This window comes from Corvus moneduloides, chromosome 15 (genome assembly GCF_009650955.1).
Source record: "Corvus moneduloides isolate bCorMon1 chromosome 15, bCorMon1.pri, whole genome shotgun sequence".
NCBI classification, from domain to species: domain Eukaryota; kingdom Metazoa; phylum Chordata; class Aves; order Passeriformes; family Corvidae; genus Corvus; species Corvus moneduloides.
The window spans coordinates 4,691,073-4,713,493 of record NC_045490.1 but is presented as its reverse complement, the minus strand read 5'-3'; the positions used below and the strand labels follow the sequence as shown (position 1 = coordinate 4,713,493).

The following is a 22,421-nucleotide window of genomic DNA, read 5'->3' as shown; positions in this document are numbered from 1 at the left end:
ATAAAAAGGGTGGGGATATTTTGAGTTCAGAGGGGGAAATCCCTGAGCTTCCATATATTAAAATCCATTCAGTGGGCCTCAGACATTGAGGGGCTATTGGAGCATGTGCTGCAACTTGAGAAGTTTAACATGCTTTTCTTTTAGGGGCAATGTAAGCTTTTCAACCGATAGAAGAAATGTGCCTTTAACAGAACGGACCTGAAAAATGTGAAGACTTTGTTTGTCAACAGGAAAAACAGAGTTCTCTCTGGGTCATGCACATAACCAGATGGTCCTGGTTTTCTCAATGAGCATCTTACAGGCAGCAGAGCTGGAAATCTGTGTGTGATGCCCTCTAGAAGATGTGTGGCTTGATGGGCACCACCCACGCCGTGCAGGCTCAGAGTGAGAACAGCCACGTATGCTCATCTCCTGTGCCTCCCCAGCAGTTAGAAAAGGTAACAAGGAGTTGCCAGCAGACAGTGACGGCTCAGGGGTGCAGGAAGCCTCTGCACAGGCACACTGAACATCTCTGTCCCTCTGGAGTTGGAAGGCAGGGCCTAGGAAAACACAGGCTGGCAGAAGCATGGCACACCTGCGACTGCTTTTGCTTTTGGAGTATTTATTGCAAGCCACAGGTGGCTGCACTGTCCTGTTTATCTCACTGGGCCCTTTGGCTACACTCACTAAGATGTCTCAGGTTTGCTTTGGCAGGGGCTGTTTCCTGGCTGGAGCCAGTCCCATCAGGCTCCAGAGCAGATGACCACTAATGTCAATAAAGCCCGTGTGATGTTTTGGAAACAAACTCTGAGCTGGTGTAAATGAATGCAGCTCCTTGGTCACCACAAACTGCTTCATTTAGTCCTGGCTGAGGATACAGACCCCCTTTTCCAGCCAAAGACCCCATTACTCTCAAAGTAAAGGTTTCACACACACAGCCCTGGCACCACCTGGGGAGAAAGCGGACAAGGCTGACAACCCAGGAGAGAGCTCAGACTTGAAGACTTTGCCCCAAAACACACACAAATTGCCAGCTGTGAGAGACTGGGAGAAGGTTTCTGCGCTAGTGCAGAGCGTTGGGCTGGAACGTGGTGAGTCCTGTCCCTGTCTGTGACAGATGCAGCCCTGAGCCTCTAACAAGAGTCTTTTGCTTCAGTGGACTCTTGAGTTAAACTCACTCATAGCCCCAGTCCACACTGCCAGCACACAGCGTCCCAGAAGGGGAACAGGGCTGCTTAGGAGGCCACGGCTACTAACGATACCCCCAGTTTCTGCCTTTTCCCTAACATGCCCCTTTTTATGCCCAGGCTGGGTGCCTTTGAGAGCAGGTCTATCCACAGGCTGCTGGGAGCAGAGCTCGGGCGGCAGCATCGGAGCAGAGGCATTCCCAGAGGCATTCCCAGATTCGCGCATCTCCAGGCACTCACCGCAGCCCCCGGCATGTGCTGAGCGTGACGCTGGAGTGCTCCCAGCCCCGCACGACCCCGTGGTAAAAGCAGTGGTCCTGGAAGGCAGAGGGAGGCAGGGTTGGCGGTGCAGATTTGGGATGGACGTGGGACATGTGCTATTTTTAGGCGTCGCTGAGTCCCGTGCGAGCGCTGCCGGCACTCCGGTAATTGTTCCCTTTCCGCTGCATTTGGCAGCTGATTATCACCGCTAAATCTCTGTGACTCTGCAGCGAAATTTGGCCTTTCAGCTGCCATGCGCTGCCTGTGCCAGAGCATCAAACAGCTCCTTGTTGCCAGTAAAAACGGAGAGCTTTGAATCCCCAAGGAAACGACTCGGATGGCTGCAGCTTTAGGGCCGACCCAAAGCTTTCTGCCTGTAACAGGAGCTGCCCATCGATGGCAGCTGGCCCTGGGTCAGGCCCCAAGGGATGTGGCTTCAGCCCTAGAGAGGGTGATACCGTGGGCAGTGGGGAAGCCCCCGTCTCAGGGCTGCTGCTGAGACAAAGGCAGCCTCTGGCTGGGACAAGGAGGCTTTGGGGCAGAAACGCCAACATATTCATTACATCCCTTCCCCTCACCCCGGGGCAGCAGTAGGAAAGATGATCTCATGGGGATTTTATCTCTTATTTTTGCTTTGTGACCAATGCATATCTTTGTGCTGCTGCAGCACAGCCAGCCAAGCCTGTGTGAGATCAGTAATTTATGGGTTTTTACTGAACAGGAGCTTATAGGGGCTGCTTTTCCCAAAGGCTGGGAAGGTCCCCGGCGTGGGGAACCTGGTGGCAAAACTAAAAGCAAGGGGTGAGCAGTGTGAGGCATAAACAATTCCCCAGCACCCAGAGAGAGGGGAGCAATGCTGGCGGCTGACCTTGGCTCTCATAACAGAGCTTGGGCAAAACAGAAAGATGTTTTTACCATTTTTGGGGGATGGAGCAGCTTTCCCACTGGAACATTGCAGATCAGAAAGCTGGACTTCCCTCGCCTTTAGCTTAAAGCTGTAGGGATCTGTGCCCTCAAATAAAAAGGCTCCGTAGGAAGATGTTCACCTGCTTCTCCAAGTCTGATCTCGGCACTCACCGTGTGGGTCAGGGGGGTGCTCTGGGCTTGGCCAGTCTGGCTGTAGTGGGTCTCGATGTAGCCTGGTGCAAAGAGGTTTCTGCAGACACAGTGGAGGGGGTGAAAAAAAAGTAAATTAAAAAATAAAGATGGTAAGACCTTTATTTTTATCTGGAGTTCTTTTTTTAGGGGTGCTGGAAAACCAGCTAGATCCAGCTCTTTCTGAAGTCAGTGTAAATATCCCTGCTGCTGTGAACTGCTGTTGTGGATTTGGGGCAGTCAGTGTTTTCTACCCTTAGTGTGAAACCAACTGCAACACCCCGAGAGGGCAGGTGAGAGGACACCAGCTGTGCTCTATCTCTGCACTCTGCTCTCAGCATGTCCCTCCTGCCAGGCACTTGTTCCAGGAGCAGTGGCAGCTCCTGGTGGCCCAGGAGCCATGGGATCCATGGCAGGAGCATCACCACGGGCTCTGCTGCCTGTGCAGAGCACACTGTGATGGCAGAGGGTCAGAAGGTGGGAGCACAGCTGACCTTGCCACATCTATCTCTCCACTGCCCTGGCAGGAGCTGAGCACTTCTCCTGGAGCATATCTGCTCCCAGGAGGGCCCCACAAGCCATCTAAGTGCTCTTTCAAGCCATTTATTAAATTAAAACAATCACAGAGAGCCTGTCCCTGAGTTTAATTAGGCACCAAGATCCAATTCCAACAGCTGCAAGTGAACAACTCAATTTTTACATGAGGGCTTTTAAAGACCCCGTATCCCAGCCTCATCACTGACCCTTAATGGGTACAAGTCTCTGTGCAGTTTTCTTTCTGTTGCCAAGTTATGCCCCAGATATACTGGGATTAGATTCAAAGCACCAAGTCCAGCCTAGCAAACACTGCACAGGCCAGTTCAGGACACATCTGGGTGCTGGTGTGAGTCCTCAGCTCAAACCCAGACTGTCTCCACTGCCCATTTCTGAGTACAGTCATAAACCAGTCTGCATCTGCATTTCAACTGCTGCCCAGAAGCCGGTTCACATCTTTGTTATAGGAAAATGCTGATTCCCCAATTTGAATTTGTTCATGTCATCCCCATGTACACAATATTCTCCCTGTCTTCAACCCAGGATCAGACCAAAAGTCTATAAAAGGAGCTCCTGTGCACTGAATAGAAAGCATTTTGATTTTGTTCCAGAGGAAACAGCCTTCTCCTTCTTTTTAAACATCTGCATTTGCTAAACAGTGATGTAAAAAAGTACAGCAAGTCAAAATCCAGGCCAAACCAAGAAGGTCATATCCTGTGTCCATCTCAGCAGCCATATAATGTAGGCTTAAAGCGGTTTTTAAAAACAAGAGTTCAACTTGCAAAAATTTGGAGGAGGATCACAGAACATACCCTAGTGATGAAACACAATCCTGCAGCAACCCCACAGCGCGGTCAGGCCACCAAAGTGCCACAGTTGCCATCCATGAGGAGGCCACACACATCCTGGGCAGTGTGTTGTCAGATGCAGCTGCAGCTCAATCCCTTTGCATCCCTGTTTAAAGCATGTCATGCACCAGATTTTAGAACTAAACTGCTAGAAAGAAAGAAAAAAAATGCTTCCTTCTATTCTTTGCCTGATTTCTTTAAGCTGGGTGAAAAAAGCTGTATCACAAGCAAACACAAAGATTTTTCCATCTGCCTTGGCTTTTGGTACCTGGCAGTCAGATCTTACCAACCTTGAAAGCATCTCTGTTTAAAAAAGGGACTGGGTGCCTGTGATATCTAATTAAATTACATCAAAACAACATGAAACGAAACCTTTTATCAGTGTTTGAAAGTGCTTCACCCACCTGGCATCCAAAGGCTCAGACAGCTGAACAAGTACCCACAGCTTAACGACAAACAACTGTGCCACTGTTGCATTTGATAGCATCTGATGTCAGGAAAACAGCAGCTTTTATCTCCACTTTTAAAGTTCAGCATAGCCCAGAAAAGCTCATTTTGTCTCTTTCTGATGTGTTTTTATCACTAAATGCTGTCAGCGACCCGAAGGCAAGGTTGCTGTGTTCAGCTGTCCCAGGTCTGTAAACCCAAGATAAGCAACATCCCACAGAACATAATTCCCTTCATCTCCCTGACTGCAGCATCTTGCTCAGCAAGGGTGCAAGAAACAAATATTTAATCAACAGATTGCATTAACTCGCAGGAAATTGCCTTGAGCAATGCTCTGGCAGGTATCTGGTCTGTGTCAGGGCAGACAGTAAAGCAGTGTGATCTGCCCTGTGCTGTTAAACCGGGCACCAGCCCGTGGGTTTCCAGTAGCTGAGGCTTCGCACAGCCTGCTTGTTTCATTCCCAAACAAGCACGCTTGTGTTTTCCTCCCGCTCCTTTATTCTTGGAAAGCATTAGCTATGAATAGCCACTTGATCTCCCCTTCAGCATCGCCCATGAGGCTCCTCAGAGCTGTGACTCCTGCCCAGCCCCGGTGCTGAGCACCAGAGCCCAGGTTCCAGGGCACAGGATGAGGCCACACAGCACAGGGGGTGTGCATGTCCCTTCCTACTTGCACACTCAGGCTACAGCCCCTTCTAGAGTGGATTAAGGAGCTCTGTCTGAATTTTTAGGGACACTTACGCAGCTGCTGAGCTGAGAGCCTGTGGCATCTCCATGTTACAACTGCCAAGCATTTCTCCACCAGTTGACTCTTACTCTACACCACAGGGTCCCTAAGAAAAGTCCAGTTTCTTGCTCTGAGCATGAAACAGTCCTATTTTGAAGACAGTACCCAGCCTTAATGCAGGGGGGCCCTGGGGCTCTTGCAGCGCTGCCAGAAAGGGCTCTCACAGGGGATTGCACAGGGTGTGGTGGGCAGTGAGGAAAGAGGAAATAAAAAAGGACATCTTGCAACACCCTTGGTGTCTTATTTTGAGCCTGTAAAATTTCATTCCCAGCCCAACTCACTTCTTTAGCAAGCACCAAGCTTTCCACCAAACTGTAAATAAACAGCAAACAAACCTTGCCACCAAGAGTGCACCAGAGTTATCAGCCAGTCTTGACTCTCTTTTCCATGTGTACCAGTTTGCTGGATAAACAGCAGAGAGACACCCATACCCCAAAACCTTATCTGGCATCATTTCAGGACAACATCCCTGCCTGGCTGAACAGCTGATTCCAGGGGAGCTCAGCCCTGCAAAGCACTGATAGAAGTACATCACCATTTCCAGAAGAACACAGAGTTCACCTCTGTGCTGGAGAAGGAAAATCTGGAAAAAGCAGCACAACGTGATTCTTTCTTCTCAGTTACATTACATGCCTCAGTGACCACTTCTCCAGCACCTCACACTGAAGCTGCAAAAGTCTGGATGCAAAATAACATCACTCAAAGGCTTCTGAGATCCAGTCAGGCAGCTGGCAGACCACTAGCACACATCATCTTCCTAAAAGGCAGCACAGAGCGTCTCATTAGAGGAGTTATCAGCATGAAGAATTGATGAAGTCAGAGAAGAAGCTGGTTTGGGATGGGAGTACCCTCCTTTGCTAAAGCTCAATAGCAGCTGCAGCCGGTTTGAGGCCAGGGAAAGCTGCACACGAGCACTTGGGATGTTCTAGAGAGGCCTCACACCTTTTCAACAGGGACCAGCTTTCAGCAAGGTCAGTCATTCCCCAAGATCCAGCTCAGCCTCCAAGCTCAGGGTGGAATAGCCTGCTCTTGGTAGGATTTGTTCCCCAGAAAGCCTTGGGAGCCGGGTTAAATACAAGTGAGGAAGCCAAACGGAGGGAGAGTGGCTCGGTGCCATAATGTACAGATGGCCTGAGCCAGTTCCTGCTGATGGCTGTCGTGGAGCAGTCCTGGTCCTGCTCCAGCCTGTCAATGATATCATTGTTTGACACAAAGCCCTCCTTCCTGCTCTGCTCCCTGGAAGGGCCCTGCATGCAGAGCTGACAGCACAGAGCAGCCTGGCTCTGCTGGGATGCCGTGCCAGGGAGGTCACATACGTCACTCATGAACTGAGATGGCTCTCAACAGGAGAGGCAGGCTGAAGGCACGGTGCAAACCCAGCTCTCTTGGCAGGCAGCTGCCCCTGTGGCACTTGGGGATGGGGAAAGGATGTGGATTTCAGTTCTTCTGGCCACTGCTGAGGAGCAGAGAAGCAGCTGGGGGAAGAGGGGATGCACAGCACACCCAAACACTCCCAAAAACAGCAGAAGGAAAGTTGGGACCCTACATGACCATGTCCTCTTGGGGGAGTGCACATTTCCCAGCTGCTCTACAGAGCCTCACCCCTATTTTCCTGATAATGGGAACAGTTTTGCCTGTAAAACATCACTTGCTAGCACAAGTCTAAGAGGAGCTCAGGTCCCTCCATCCCAGGGGACTGCCATGAACACATTCAGTTGCACCAGCCTGGGATCACCCACAGGCACCCAGAGTGCCCCAGCAGCATCCTGACGCTCTTGCTAATTAGAGCAAGAAGGACTTTTAATAATTTGGTCCCATCAGCAACCTTACTTGGATTCATTTTACAGAGGGGCTAGTCTACATGGACAGCTTCCAGTTTAGAAACAAACAGCAGTATCTAGGAGATGGACATGGTTTTTATTTCCTCCCAAAAAACAAAAGCCAAATCGTCCATGAAGCTCTCACGAGAAACATTGACATTGATTTTTCAGTCATGGGACCAAGAAAAGTGAAGCCTGCAGACTCTTACATGTCTTTCCCTGTCCCTTTCCTCAAATCACAATAAATCTGTCCAGCCAGGCTGCCAGCATCTGGGGGTGGAGGGAATTGATTTTCCCAAGAAACCTGAGACATCAGATTTCCATCTACAATTTGTGGTCCCACTCCATTGCCTCTCAACAGGATCCAAGTAGGGTAAGAAGGGGAATGTGAACTCTTGCCTCTCAGTCACTTAAATATTCCCTAAAGCCAGAATTTATTATCAAAACCTGAAGTGGCCCCATCTTGAACACCACCAACACATGACTCATGACAACACAAGCAGGCAGGCCTGCTTTCCATATCCACCACTAGTGGGAAATGGGAGATTTCAAGCCTCTGGAATATTGCAGTCAAAACCTGGCACTTCATAAAACCAATGAAATCCAATTTTTTTTTTCTTGGTGAGTTCCATCCAGATGAGTCCTGGAGCTCTTAAGCTCCCTTCCTCTAGAGCTTTTGCTAAGAACATATTTATTGTGTAAACACAGCAGTTTGGAAGGAAAAAGTGGCTTCCCATCTATTGAGGTGGAACCAAACAGGCCATTTGTAAGGCCTGGGAAAGCATCACAGACTAAAGACTTTGCATCCCCTTCTCCCACCAACATCATCCGTGACATTCACTGTGTAAATTATGTTACCCAAGCGAGATCTGTCACATAGACCCTTGGCTTACCAATAGCAACCACAAAGGTTGCCCAGGGAGGAAAAAGGAAATAAAATAAATGGAAAACAGGTTTATAATGAGTCAGTGCACAGAGGATTTAAAAGGCTTCATTTCCTGGTCTCTTCCTCTCTGCCCCACACAGAGGAATCACTGAATATCCCAAGGGAATCAGGAGGCTGAAAAGCAGCTGTGGCTTTCCAGGTCCCACCCCTGTTTTTCTGATGATTCCAAGAGACAGTAGAGCAGGATAAACTCAATTTCCCTCCTTTGCATGACCCTTAACCCCTGCCCATGAAGGAAGCCCATTAGACACTGATGATGTGTAGCCCATCAGTGGAATAATCTCATATATCCTTCCTGCTCAGAAACAGGCAGCAACTTCCTCACTCAGTTGGTAGGAGAGGTCCTGGAAATGTGCAAAAGCAGGAAACACTGAAATACAAGTGACACACAGATCTTATACTGCACCACTGAGAGCACCAGGCAGGGCAGGACTGCCTGTCACCTACCCAGTGATACTGCTCCCTGTCAGAGTGGCCTGAAAACAACTTTCTGATGGCTCCACAGGTCAGACCACATGAGCTCTGGACCTCCTTTGCTGTGTCCTCAGCCAGCTGCTGCACATCTCCTCTGGGGCTCTGCCACCCAGTGCAGTGGCCAGAATAAGGAGCTGAAACAAACAGCCCCAGGCTGTCCCAGGGACACCCCCTGGAGCAGCCTCCACTACCCTTGGCAGCTGAGAGGGCCGGAGAGGAGAGGAGAGGAGAGGAGAGGAGAGGAGAGGAGAGGAGAGGAGAGGAGAGGAGAGGAGAGGAGAGGAGAGGAGAGGAGAGGAGAGGAGAGGTCTTTTTGCTCCCTTTCCTTCACTGAGGTGAGAAGACAAATTCCATGCAGGTTTCTGCTGTGGAAATGGGAGCTCTCCTCTTCACTAAGAAGAGACTCACACCAGGCAGTGCTGCCACACACATTGAGAGGCTCTCAGCCTCACCCTGCTTGGCTCAAAGCTGCTTTTTATTAACAAATGCAAATGCCTTTTAAAAAAAAGTCACTTTTCATCCAAGGTTTGCAACTCAGATTCTTCCGCTCCTAAGCCCCAGCCAAATTTAAAGCTGCTTTATAGGCAACTCTCCATATATTTGTTGTTTGTGCAGCTTTGAGCTTTCCAATCCCACAGCTGCAGGACATGGTTTTGAGTCGTTTAAAACAAGCCTGAATCGTTTGAGGGATATATTTATCATTATTCTGAAATGTTAATGTGTCATGAACTCTGCTTGAAACTCCAGCATGCTTCTGACTTCTTATCAAACTTCTGAACAGGAAATAATGCAATATTATGTTAACTGGTAATGCAATAATTGTATTCACAAATATATGAAGCCCAAATGCAGATGTGTGATGAGCTTATTACAAAACACGGGGTTGGGCCCAGCTCTGAAGCAAGATATGCAATAAATTCTGTGTTTCACCTCTGTGGATGAACACAATGTCCTTTTCATATGGAATATGAAATTGAATGGTGTGTACATTTCTTCCACATATTGAAACTGGAATGTTTCTTCCAAAGCTAGTGCATCCCTAACAAAGTACAGATCATAACACTTCCCCACTTTTCAAAGCAATTTTATCAGTTGTCTCTCCATAAAGAGAGTGGGGAATGTGTGATGAGGCTGCCTAATCCACCAAGACCATCACCTGAAGCAGTTTCAGTGGCTCGGCACATCTGCTCTCTAGTTTTGGATAAATCATATCCCAACCAAACCCAAATTATGCCAATCATTTCATGCTTTCCTTGAACGATGGGAGTCTGGGATGTGGATACAAGAGTAAAACATGGGCCAGGCGAGTGCACTCACATCCCTGCGCTGAGCCCAGGGACAGAGGGGGAGCACAGCACCAACCTCAGCAGCAAAGCTGGTTCCCAAAGGCTCCTCTAAACTGGAGCAATTAAATGACCCAGTACTTCGAGGCTTATTTGAATTTAAAAAGCCTCAAGTACCTTCCCTGAAGTTGCAGTTCTCTTACACCCACTTTCATGTGAATCCGAAACCTGGAGCTTACAGGCTTTGGACAGCTTTGAAGGGACACTTCCCACTCGGGAGACTTCCCTTTCTCTCCTGCTGCTCAGGCAACAGAAGAAGTCCTGGATGCTGCAGCTACTCAGGAGCCCAAACCTCAGCCAGAACCTCAGCCTCCCCTGTAAGATAAGCAAGAGCAGTGATAAGCTCTTGGGTGCTGTGGAGCAATGCCAGGCTGGAAATGTGAGGGGCCAGGCTGGCCTCTGCCTCTCTCTTCAACAAGGAGAAGAGGTTTGCCTCTTCTAAAAGAGCACTCTAAAAAGTGCTCTGTGGATGCTGATAAATACACAGGGCTCCCAGGGACTTCATCATTCCTCTTTTAATTCCTAATTTAAGTGCCAAAACTACTTCAGCACTTTCACAAGTCTCTGAAAAGTGGAACCTTTCCACTAATTGCATTTTGGGGCTTGTACCATCACCTTTCTTGAGCAAGGACTTGAGGCCAGGCAAGACTCCCACATGAAGCACTGCTCTCTGTGAATCACCTACATTTTCCACAGAAAACAAAAATTAAAAATCTCCGAACCAGGTGCTGTGTTTCATCAGCACCAGTAAAGGAGATCCATCCTGCAGTGGAAGTGTGTGCACCCATTTCCAAGCCTGTGTGTATACATCTCAATGAATGAAAATGCATTTCAGGAAACAAACACAATAGAAACCTTCTATTATTATAACTCTGTTTACTAACACCAGCAATGGGTTTTTCTGTGCTGGAAATAGCATAGCACTGCTCCTGCGAGGCACCTGGAGCTTACATCATGGTGCTTGGAGCACAAATGCATCAACCCAGCAAGGATCCTTTCTCTGGCCAGCTTCAGCTGTGCCAGAAACATTCACTTTTGCATAGCAACTGCAGAATCAGCAAGACCTGACAGTCCTGGAAGGAGACTCCCAGCAGCATCAGTGGCTGTGCTGCCTCCCGGCTCAGCTCAGACCTGGCATGGTACCACTGTCATCAGCAGCAGCAATTTCTCCAGACAGGACTGACTTAGCAGTGCTTATGGTGCCTGGTCTTATTTTCCCTGCTGAAACCTGCTCAAACACACAGAATTTAGAGCTGTTTCTGTTTAGTTCTACACAGGTGCATGACTGCCCATGAAAAGCATTCAGTTTTTGCAGCACTGGAACTCTCAGCAGCTTTCATGGCTTTTTACAGAGAACACCTCGTGGGAGGTACATGCCTTCTATCAGCCATCACATTCCAGGCTTTACTGCAGACAGTGACAAAAAAAAATCTGGTTTTCCCCCAAAACACCCTGAATATCATTTAGGTTTATGCCCTGCCATCAAAACTAATAAGATCTTCTGACACTTCACTCTTTCAGGAGGAAAGCTGAGTCCCCAGTCTCTGTGGTTGGGATGTCCATAAAATACATTCAAAATATAACCAAGGTCATTAGTCCCAGGTTATTATTCCTACAGATTCTAGAAGACATCTGGTTGTATTTCCATAGATGATTTTTCATACCCATTTAAAAATAAACACTAACAGTGCAAGTGGACTGCTGAGCAAAGACGAGCTTCTTGCAGCTAAATTCCCAGCTGCTATTCCACCACTGGAAACTAAAGTACTCACAGGGCAGAGGGGCTCTGGAGTGGCCTCCAGACCAGAATCCTTCTCCCTACCTTAATCTCCTGCAGCTTCTGAATTCAATCTACGTCACACCCTGTGATAGCACACAGCATTGCTCTCACATGCCTGAGAGGAGGCTGCATTTCACTTAATGCAAAACCAATTTTTCAGTCGAGTTTAGCATGAAGGGCACTAATGGAATTGAAACTGTCAGATAATTTCTCCTAGGAAGCAGAGCAGGACCTCTTTGGATCACAGCAAATGAAATCCTCATTAGAGTCACACTGACTAAAGCACTGAGCCATTTGGTAAATAGGGAGTTCCATATCAGCAACATTTTCCAGTTAATGTAGGAAGAATTATGATGCAAAAGTAAGTTTACACACTGAGGGCCAGGTCACCATCTGGTTTTTTGCTGACAAAGCTCTGCTATAGTGTGCTGCTTGGCTGATTAACATCTGAGGGGACTCAGAATAACCTTGAAATCCAGAGAAGGACTTCCTCATCCTGTCTTTATCAAAACCCTGTTGAAGTCAGTGGAGGTTTTCCTGTTGATCTCACTGTAATCCTTATTCATAATTTAAGTGGGATCACAGTGTGAGGCACAAGCACACTTACCTATTTTTCTCCAGTTCCAAGACGAGCTCCTGGCCTTCTGCCTTTACTGTAACTTCAGCTCGGAGTGGATGCTGTGTGCAAGAGAGAGGCTGCCTGTTACCCACACATCATAGTTATGAACACACCCACAAACTGCTCCCCTGGGAATTGCAGCTGACCTTAAAGCACCCCTTGCCTTCCTCCTACTTCAGACCTGGAGTGATGGGGAAGGGAAGGGATGTGCCACGGTGGCTCCCAGCTCCAGGCACGCTGCTGCATCCCACAGCACAGCTATGCAGAGCCAGGAAGTGGTACAGGCATCTGCTGGGATGCTGCACCTGAGCTAGAGACACCTCCTGGTGTCTCAGGAGAATAATGTGCTCAGATGAGGCAGCAAATCCTGGTGCTGGAGTGCTTGGAGGTTGGATGGGAAGGGCTCCCTGCACCCCCCTCTCCTGTAGACTGTGCTCAGCACCATATCATAGGACATCCCAGCTTGCCCCAGAGGCTGAAGAGTCAAATATCTGAGCTAGTTAACCAAAGCTTCCTTTGTTGTCACAGCAGAAAGACATTTTTGGGAGCCTATTTCAGGATGCGAGGAATCGCGCCTCTTCCAGAGATTTTCACATCGTTCCTTTACTCGCAGAAAGTGCCAGTAAAAGGCAGGCAACGGGGACCCTTGGATGCCTTCAGACTCCAGCCACTGCACAGACAGTATTTCACAGCTGTTGTTGTTTTAGTCCCAGGAAACCATGACAGCAGCTTTCTAGTGTGTTCAAGCACACGCTACAGCCCTGGTTTGCAACGTGCCTGCAGCTCCACAGCAGGACAGAGGACAGCTGCCTCCCCAAGGCCTGCTGGTTTGAACAGAATCCACCCCAGTTTCTTAGTGCAAGGGCAAATGTATACACTAACCCCAACATTTAAAAAACCCAAATCATTCCAGAGACTTAAAGCACAGACTAAGATTTTGAGAGGAGCAACTGGAAGAGGCTCTGAGGTCTGCAGTTTTACCTCCCTCAAAGTAGAACCACTACGTAAAGTCAGCTTGGGATTTCCAAGTCTGAATGTTTTCTGGTAAAGAAACTGGATGAACAAATTCCCCAGAAGATAAATAACTCATATTAATATAACAATGCACTTTTTTCAGCTGGAAGAAAAAAAAAATCATGAGGGCTGGTGAAATTATTAAGCCATGGAGTTTTCTAAATCAGTGTTGGAGGAGACTTAGCAGAACAGAACACTGAAAGTGAAAGAAGGCAAGGCTGGCTGAATGGGGTGTTCTGTCAGCCCAGAGATATGCTCACTTGCCATTTCATCAAATACAAATATCTCTTTTCATCAGCTCCCTGCTCATATTCTGGGTTTTGCTCATCCTCCCTTCAGTTTCCAGGACGTGGCATCAGGCCCACGCAGATGATGCAAAACAAGTTAATACATTTAGGATATACAAGAAAGTATAATTGCAAGAGGCAGAGTTCCATTTACCGAGTCACAGGTGCTCAGTTCATCTCAGGCTAGGTCTGTTTCACTCACTAACATGAAAGCACTGGAGGTTGCCTCACCCATAGCTGAGGGTCTCCATCACCACAAAAGTCTCTTCACAAAGGTTGTGCAAATATCATTACTACTAATGTCTCCCTCCCTTCTCCTTCAGTAATCCCACTGCCTCAGAGTCCGTCAATTGCTGTGTAAATGAAATATCCCAGCTGTATATAAGCTTTGCTAACACTCATTTCAGAGCCAACAGGAACTTGCCTGAAACAAACCAAGTGTGACCCCTGAGACCCAGCAAATTTGTATAAGGGGAAATGCTCTCCAGATGTATTTGCATCACTATCAATAACAGAACCAAAACTTGCAGGCAGCATTGCAAGGGCATTTTAAAAAGAATTAAGATCACGAGAGAGTCATTGTAGAGTTTTTTGTGTGTAAGAGGACACAATAATAACTTTTAGAAAGTCTCATCATATGGAAAAGACCCATTAATAAATTCCCAAATAACACCACTACATTCAAGAAAAATGGCATGTCTCCATAATGCTGTAGCTTCTCTTTTTTTGGTTCACAATGTAAAAAACATACTCTGGAGTTCCCTTTTTTACTTAATCACACAACTGCAATTACTTCTTGATTGCAACAACACAAAGCCTGGGAAGGCTGAACTGTGTTTTGTGTTTGATGTTGTCAGGACCTCAGTGACTGTCAGAGTCTGGAGACGATTGACACATCACTTCATTCATCCATGTAACAGCAGCAGGGGTGAGATGTGTATTAACAGAGACACAGCTAAACCCACCTGAGCTGCTGGCTGGCTTTTCTTACCTCACAAAACACCCTCACAGCTGGGATTCCCAGAACCAGAGAATGGTTTGGGTTGGAAGGGACCCTAAAGATCATCTTGTTCCATCCCCATGCCATTGGGCTGGAACACCTTCCACTAGGAAAGATGGCTCCAAGCCCCATCCAACCTGACCTTGCACACATCCAGGGACAGTGCATCCACAGCTTCTCTGGGCAACCTGTGCCAGGGCCTCACCACCCTCACAGTCAAAAATTTCCTCCAAATATCTAATTTAAACCTGTCCTTTTTCAGTTTAAAGCCATTCTCCCTTGTTCTGTCACTCCATACCCTTGTAAAATGTCCCTCTCCAGCTCTCTTGCAGCTCTTTCAGGTACTGAAAGGTGTGACAAGGTCTTTGCAGAGACTTCTCCAGGATGAACAACCCCAACTCTCTCAGTCTGTCTTCATAGGAGAGGTGTTCCAGTTCTTGGAGCATCTTCACTGCCCAACCCTGGCCTGGCTCCAACAGGTCTATGTCCTTCCTGTGCTGGGGATCCCAGACACAGCACTGCAGGTGGGGGTCTCACCTGACCAGAGTAGAGGGTCAGAATCCTGTCCCTTGACCTGCCGGTCACAGTTATTTTGATGCAGCCCAGGACACAGGTGGCTTTCTGGGCTTATCTTCTCCTACAGCAGATTCTTCTATCCCTAAATGCCACTGATTGCATGGCCCCGCTCCCCTTTCACAGACATCGATCAGATAGCTACAGACCGAGGCTTTAAGGCATGGCGGAGGGCAGGGTGAAAGCAGTTCCCAGAAGTGCCAGCCAGCTCACACAGCCTTTCCTGCGATCTGGAGGAGCTGTGGCAGCTCCTGGCTCATCCTCGCAGCTTCACAAACCCGAAACGCGCATCGCCAGGTGCTGTGCTACCCGCGACATCCCCCCTGCCCCGGAAAGGTAGGGCTGCAAACAAAGCAGAAACCAAGCGCTGGGCGCGACCTACCTTGGGGCTGCCGGGGCCACCCGGGGCTGCCCAGCGCGGCACCACCACCTCGGGCTGGAGCTGCACCTCAGCGGCCGCGGCTGCGGAGAACAAGAGGAGCGGCTCAGCACCTCCGGCCCCTTCGCACCCCGGCGTCAGACAGCACGAACCCGGGGCGGGAGAGGAGAGGGAGCTTTGCACTGGTTGTGGAAAAGCAGGAGGATCCCCCATCCATCCATCCATCCATCCATCCATCCATCCATCCATCCATCCATCCCCGGGCGTTCCCGGAGCCGGAGCGCTGGCGCGGGGCTGTCGCGCAGCTCCGCCCGGGCACCCCGCACTCCGCCCGGGCATTCCGCACTCAGCCCGGGCATTCCGCACTCCGCCCGGGCATTCCGCACTCACGGGGCGGCAGTCGCAGCAGCAGCGAGAGGGCGATGCCGCAGAGCAGCCCCGGGCCCCTCATGGCTCCGGGCAGGGACCGCGATCCTCCACCGCCGCCGCCGCCGCCCTATAAACCCGCCCGGCGCCGCTTGTCCCCTCCCACCGCGGCACCGCGCCCGCCCGCAGCCCCCTCCTCTCCTTCTCCCTCCGCACACCCCGGGATGCTCCCGGTGCTCCAGCGGCTCTGCCCTCCGGGGCGGGGCTGAGCTGGGCTCTGTCCCCCTCCGGGGCAGGGGGAAAGCCTGGGCACCTCCCTGGGGCTCCCGCTGCAAAACCTCCCCTCCGGCGCCTTCGTCAGCACAGAAATCCATTGTGCGTCCAAAGCTAGGAAAAAGGGGACAGCTGGGGGAAGGAAGGAGCTCTAGAGCTGCTTATTTATTTGTTTGCTATATTGATGTGCAATCTTATCATAGCTGATCCCATGGCTCCAGAGACACCCTAAATCTGTCCCCTCCTGGGAAATACATTACTCCTGGACAGCTGAAGGGATACAGGATAGATTTTTATGTGCCTGTATATAAGGACAGAAGGAAAGGACGTTCACTGCCTGTCTCCCGTTATGGTCAATGGAAGGGCTGGGCTTGAGGAAGGACTTGGGAACATCCACAGCTCGTATTCCCAGTGCTGCCCTTCAGGGATATCCACTCACTGCCATGAGGCCCCCAAAGGAGCATCCCTGTCTTCTCCTGCATCCTTCAGGGCTGAGCCAAGGCTTGAAGTCGACACATCATCTCTTTGATGGATCTCTGCCCCTCAGGGAGCTGCACAACTCTGTCTCACTGCTGAATTAGCCCGTAGGGTCAGGATTGCACCACGAGAGGAGAGTCCGAGTTAGTGGGGCCACACTGAGGTTACCAGCTGCAAACACTGGGGGACTCCACGGTGCTGTAGAAGCTCCTTGCACACACTGAGCCCACAAAAAGCAACTGCCTTCTCTGTGTCAGCGTGTGACTCCCAGCCAGCTCAACTGCAGCCCCACTCAAGGCTGCAAGGGTTGACTGACATGGATTTTTATGGGGTCAGCTTCGAGTGGCAGGAAGTGCCATTACCTCTTAGCCACACTCCTCAGACAGACATTGATCTGCATTATCCATTCAACCCTCTCCATTCATCTCTATGCTTGAAGTGTCTGTGTAGGTGAACCACCAGGGAAATGAGAAATGGGGAGAATGTGCACGTGGATAGGTTTTCAGAGTATATCAGTAAATCAGGCTGGTAGGAAATGAATACTCCCTTCAAAATAAAGGTTTGCCAGATAACAGTAATGATTCTGTCTCTTGTCCAGAGGATTATTTATGCTATTAAAAACTCTAATCTCTTTTGTACTGAAGGTCTTTGCTGGCTCTTGCCATGGCTGCCCAAAGGAAATGTGACTGTTCCCACTTGCAGATACCATTTTGGTTTCTATCTTACATATGTCCCCTTTGTCCCCCAGCACTTCAAACACTGAACCTCTCTGATTCTGTGAAGGTCAGTTTATTCCTGATACCAGCCTGGGAGAGGAAAGTCAGGAACTGTAGGGACACCTAGAAAGAATAATCAGGGTGAGAGAGCTATAAACGACATTTTAGCTGACCCACGGAGGTAATGAATTTTCTTGACACAACTAAATCTTGTTTCTTAGAGCAAAAAATACTGGGGAAAAATTTCAGCTCTTTTCTAATCATATGGAATATCCTGAAGGGAAATCTTGATTTTTTTTTTTTCTCCTGTGAATTCCCCTACTTATTTATAGCTGCCTGTAATATAGAACAAAACAATGGCACTATTGTGCATGTCTATATTATAAATAAGTTAAAATGCAAGCCAAATTTAGACACAAATTTAGCTACTCTGCTTTCATCCTTGCATAAAATTTCTGTCTACCCAAAGGAAAAAAAACCCCACTTTGATACAAACATGTATGCTCGTACTAAAGGACTGTCACAAATCTTCTCAGTACAACAAATCTTTGCAGAGACTGCTCCATATATTTCTCTAAAAGAAGATCAGCTCAAAAAAGAAAAAAATTGAATAAAAAGAGCCTTATTTAAAGATTATTAAAATATTTATGCCAACATCTATCTGCTTGTGATTGTTTTCAGTGTTCAAGTATCATAAAAATACGTGCAATATTTGCACTTCTTATATAGTGATATTTTTACCTTTGGATCTTGGTAATATGAGAATTGATATCTCAATTTATAAATAGAAACAAGATTTTATAAAAATAAACCAGAAACTCCCTGTATAAAAATAAAATGACAGGCTGTGCAGTGGTTATATATAGGTGACTCTATCTATATATTTATGATACATCATTTACATTATTGAGACATTGCTGCATGGAAAGATTCAGGATATTTTAGCCTTATTAACAGTGCTCTGGTGCTCTAACGCTGCCTCTGGCACAGGATGAGTCAGATCCTGCCTGTGCCCACTTGTTCAAAAGCTCTTCCCTAAGTCAGTGGGACATTTGCTGGATTTCACAGAAAAAGGTCAGACTTCTGGTTATCTAAGAATTACACAGGCTCAGACTCATTTCCTCCAGGATCCAAACCACCTGATTAAGAGTATCAGCTGGGAATTTCAAGTCTGCTCTGTTCCCTCATCTGTTACATCCCCCATGGCCAAGGCATGGAGCAGCAGCCTCCGTGCAGCACCCTTAAGCTCAACAAAGAGGTGTTTCAGCCTCCCCAGGGCAAAACTGATGACAGAGCTTTTGCAGAGGGGGTTCTGCACTTGCTCGACAATTTGCAAGATGATTTAATGCTACTGTTATTAGCTGAAGAGCAAAAGATGATGATTCTTCCTTTACGTTCATAGTAAATCAGGAATTAGGCACAGAGAAGGAAACAGACCTGCAGAGGAAAATGCCCGTTCAAGAAACAGACTTGAGCAGAGAATGACTCGGACATGTATCAGAGCTCAGTAATATTCCATTGCAATTCTCTCTTCAGAAATGGGAAAGGTTGTGGAACAAAGTGCTCTGAGAAGACTCCTGCTGACACTGAAGGAAACGTTAGCCAGAATCAAAGTCTTAGCAGGAGAAGGGAGAAGACTGTCCTGCCTAACCTCTGCATTACAGACACTCCCACTGATGAGAGAAATGTTATGACTTTGGCTGACTTGAGTGGAATGTGCAATCTCCCATTTTACAGAACATTCTTCTTGTTCAGGTCATTCAAAATGATCAAAGGAGGGAGGCTGTGAACCCGTGAGGGAAACTGGAGAGTTAAGAACGAACTCCTTTATCCTGAGTCCTAACACTTGAGAGCAGCTTCAGCTGACCCAGAATATTCTGTTTAGCTTTGGTTTTCCACCACCCATGTAGGGCAGCAGGGATATTTGGAAGGGCCCTGGAGCAGCTGTCCTGCCAAAGAGGGAGAAGTGCTGTAAGATGATCAGCAGCTAGACAAGGGCTTGTCCCGATGTGCCGATAGCAAAAGGGTATCAAAGCACTCCCTGGGCTTCTTTTAAAGGGTGGGTCACTGCTACCACTTTCTGCTATGACTTCTGCTTCATTCCTGCAGACAAGTGAACTTGAAGGAGATTGTACCTGCAGACACATCTTTTTAACTGTATTTCCACATGTGAAATGCTATAATCTTCTCTGTGCTGTCTGCAAACTTCTCCAACACAACAGTGATTATACTGAAGTAGTTCATTCTCATAAGAGAAGGGAAACAGGTATAACAGCACAAGGGCTTTTAATAACATCCAATCCATAAAAGTGTCCAGTAATTTTGGAGAGGAAAGTTGTCTCTGTAAATGGATAGCCACAGGCAGTGATGCAGGGAGGCACCGCATGTCTTTAGACTTCTACAGCAGCAGGAAGAAAACAAACTTTGTGCAGAAAATCTGCACCTGTTTTTCAAGCTGAGAAGGATGTAAGGTGGTTTTTAGTTTAGATTAAGGTAAACAGTAAGGAAGAAAATAATTTTAAGCAAGTAGAACATGTCCCTCACGTCCCAATTACCTTCTGCACTGCCATGAAGGCTTGCAGGAGGGCACACAGTCACCAAGGGACTAGCCCTGCCTGCGCTGGCCTAGACTGGCCACTTCACACTGCCAGAGGAAAGTAACAGCACAGATACTTGGCACTTCAGAAATCTGTATTTAGGAGAAGTTTGTAGGTGAGCTGAAAACGACCTAGAAAGGGGAACTAAAAACCTCTTCTATCACATTTTCTCAGCTACAGGGCTGCCAGACATGCTGAGGGATGATGCAGAGGAAGCCAGGTTTGAGTGGGTTGTTTGTATAACTTTCACTTCTGTTGTAGACAAGACAGGAGAGCCTTCAAGAGAGCTCAGCTGAGGGCTGGCTCCAGTGACACAGACCTGCAGACACAGATCCCTAACAACCAGTCCAGGACATCAGCTCTAGCTGGGAGGGAAGAAGGGATCACACTTACATGTAGTTTCCCATTAGTATGTACAGGATGTGTTAAACCAGTCCTCTCTTCCTCTGGGCTTAGCAGAATTTATCAGAACAGTTGTGTACCATTCTAGATTCTGGTGCATTGAAACATGTCTGATGTCTTACACCACACGGTATAAAAAAAAAGATGGGAGAAGAGGGAAGTTAGATCTAGAGAATGATCCCACAAACAGCTGTTTTATACCCCGAAACAGGCTTGTGGAGGAATTAGTACATTTGGCCACATGCATTCCTGCAGGCCAGATCAGCTTTCAGTGAGAATTTAGAAATGAACAGGCATTTTCTACTATTTATAAGACTTTCCTCTTATCCAAACAGCTCATCAGACTCTTCAAAATGACCTGTGCAACTTACTAAAGCTACCTGGGTTTCCCATTGAACACACTTGACTGAAAAGGTGGTGTTGAGGAAAACATTTATTTCCCATTGTATAATATTTCTCTGGATTATAATATGTTTTAAAAATTACAATACTTGAAAAAACTTTACTTCCTCTTCCTCATCACTGTCAGTTACATTGACAATGTAAGTGCTGGAGGGAGTAGATGGGGGGGATGGCAAAACCTCCTCTACCACTTCCACATCCAGCTGTGGCAGGGGGCTCAGAACTCGCTCCTCACTGTAGGTGCTCTGACTGAACACAATTTCGGGGCTCCCACAGACGTGCTGGTTCTCACACAGCCTCTCTTCTGAGTATGGCCTGAAATGATAGTCTTCATCCAGAGGGGAAAGGATCACCTCCTGCCTCTGGTTCCTCTCTTCATAAAAGCCAAAGCACTGAGGCACTGAGCTGGAGAAATTCCCGTAGCCAAATGGAGCTCCGAGTGGGAATGTGCTGCAAGGAAAGAGATTCAAAGCTGGCTTTCAGAAATGTGGGGCTGCACAGTGACACTAATGTTCTATGCTACTCAGCTTATCCTGTTTTTTAAAACCTACAAACTTTAAAACCATGCCTAATTTCAGCACTAGGACCATAACAAGAGTCATTCAGATTCCATTTCTGTGCATAAGCATTTGTTCAACCTCATATACACATAAGGTTGCTCTGAGAACAAACATAATTTATCAATTATGCATTTATCAATCAAATAATACCATGCATAAACCAGCATGCAGTGAGTTAATCAACATACTCAGATTAATAAAACAAAGCATCAAAAGTCAGTTTGTCTAATTTCTGCATGCCGAAATTTGTGACAGACCTGGGGTAAAAAGCTCTTATTTATAATTTTTAGTGAGCTCTTTCATCTGTTACACTGTTATCAAACAGGACAGAGAATCCTTGTGCCCAGTATGTGGTTGTCAATGTTAATATTTAAAGAACACACAGTGATACATTTTTATAAAGTAACCACATAGTAAATTGCAGGAAGTTACTATGTCAAATGGAACCGTATTCCTCCAGTGGCAGATGCCTGAATTTTCATTCTGATGCAGAATGACACAGGGATTGTAATTTACAGTATTTTAGAGAAATTCACTACATTGTGAAGAAAACAAAACATGGGAAGAAGTAATCGAGCTCTACAGTGCAGACATTGTAAAGACATTGATACAATATCTACTGATGTTTCGATGGGACTATTCATCATTCCAATCTAATATTTAAATCTTTAGTGCATACATCTGCACTTTCAGTTCAGAAATCATGACTCCAGTATGCAAGAAATGAGTTTATAGAACAGACAACTTATAAATCATTGTATTAGAATGACCCTGGCATTAAGAAAGCTGCCAGCCTTCAGAAGTCCATTAATGTGTGAAATCAGAACAATCTTTTATGCTGCAAGAACACTCTTCTCTCTCAGAGGCCTCACAAAACTGTCTCCTTTCAGACACCAAGGGCTGAGCAAAGATCATTTTTAGCAATTTTGGGAATATGTGTCCTGTGTTTCTTTAAAGGACCCCAAAACCAGAAACATCTTGTATTGCACTTACCAGCTCCTGAAGTTCTTCTGAGTTTAATGGGTCATCATTAGCCCTAATTAAAGACCAGGTGGTCTTATTGCCACAGGAACATACTGGTTGTTACTACTAGTGAGAATGAGCAGTGTACAAACAGTCAAATTTTAAGTCTAATAATCATAATAATTTGTTAGGTTTGCTACTGTGCAGTCATGAAAGAAAAGTGATGCCCTATAAAGAATAAGCATCAGATGACTTGTGTTTGAGCTGCCCACCTGCACCAGGGCACTGGTGC

At 47.3% G+C, this 22,421-nt stretch overlaps 1 protein-coding gene across 1 annotated transcript in view; it reads right to left on the bottom strand.

Annotated features, from left to right (window-relative positions):
• Positions 1-15,860, bottom strand: part of ADAM19 (ADAM metallopeptidase domain 19) — a 32,576-nt gene extending 16,716 nt beyond the window's left edge. Inside the window, exons 1-5 of the mRNA XM_032125004.1 lie at positions 15,764-15,860; positions 15,377-15,456; positions 12,109-12,179; positions 2,505-2,583; positions 1,407-1,483 (exon numbers count right to left, since the gene is read on the bottom strand). Coding sequence (XP_031980895.1) covers positions 1,407-1,483; positions 2,505-2,583; positions 12,109-12,179; positions 15,377-15,456; positions 15,764-15,824 — 368 coding nt within the window. The 5' untranslated portion in view covers positions 15,825-15,860. The remainder of the gene's footprint in view (positions 1-1,406; positions 1,484-2,504; positions 2,584-12,108; positions 12,180-15,376; positions 15,457-15,763) is intronic.
• Positions 15,861-22,421: the final 6,561 nt, after the last annotated feature.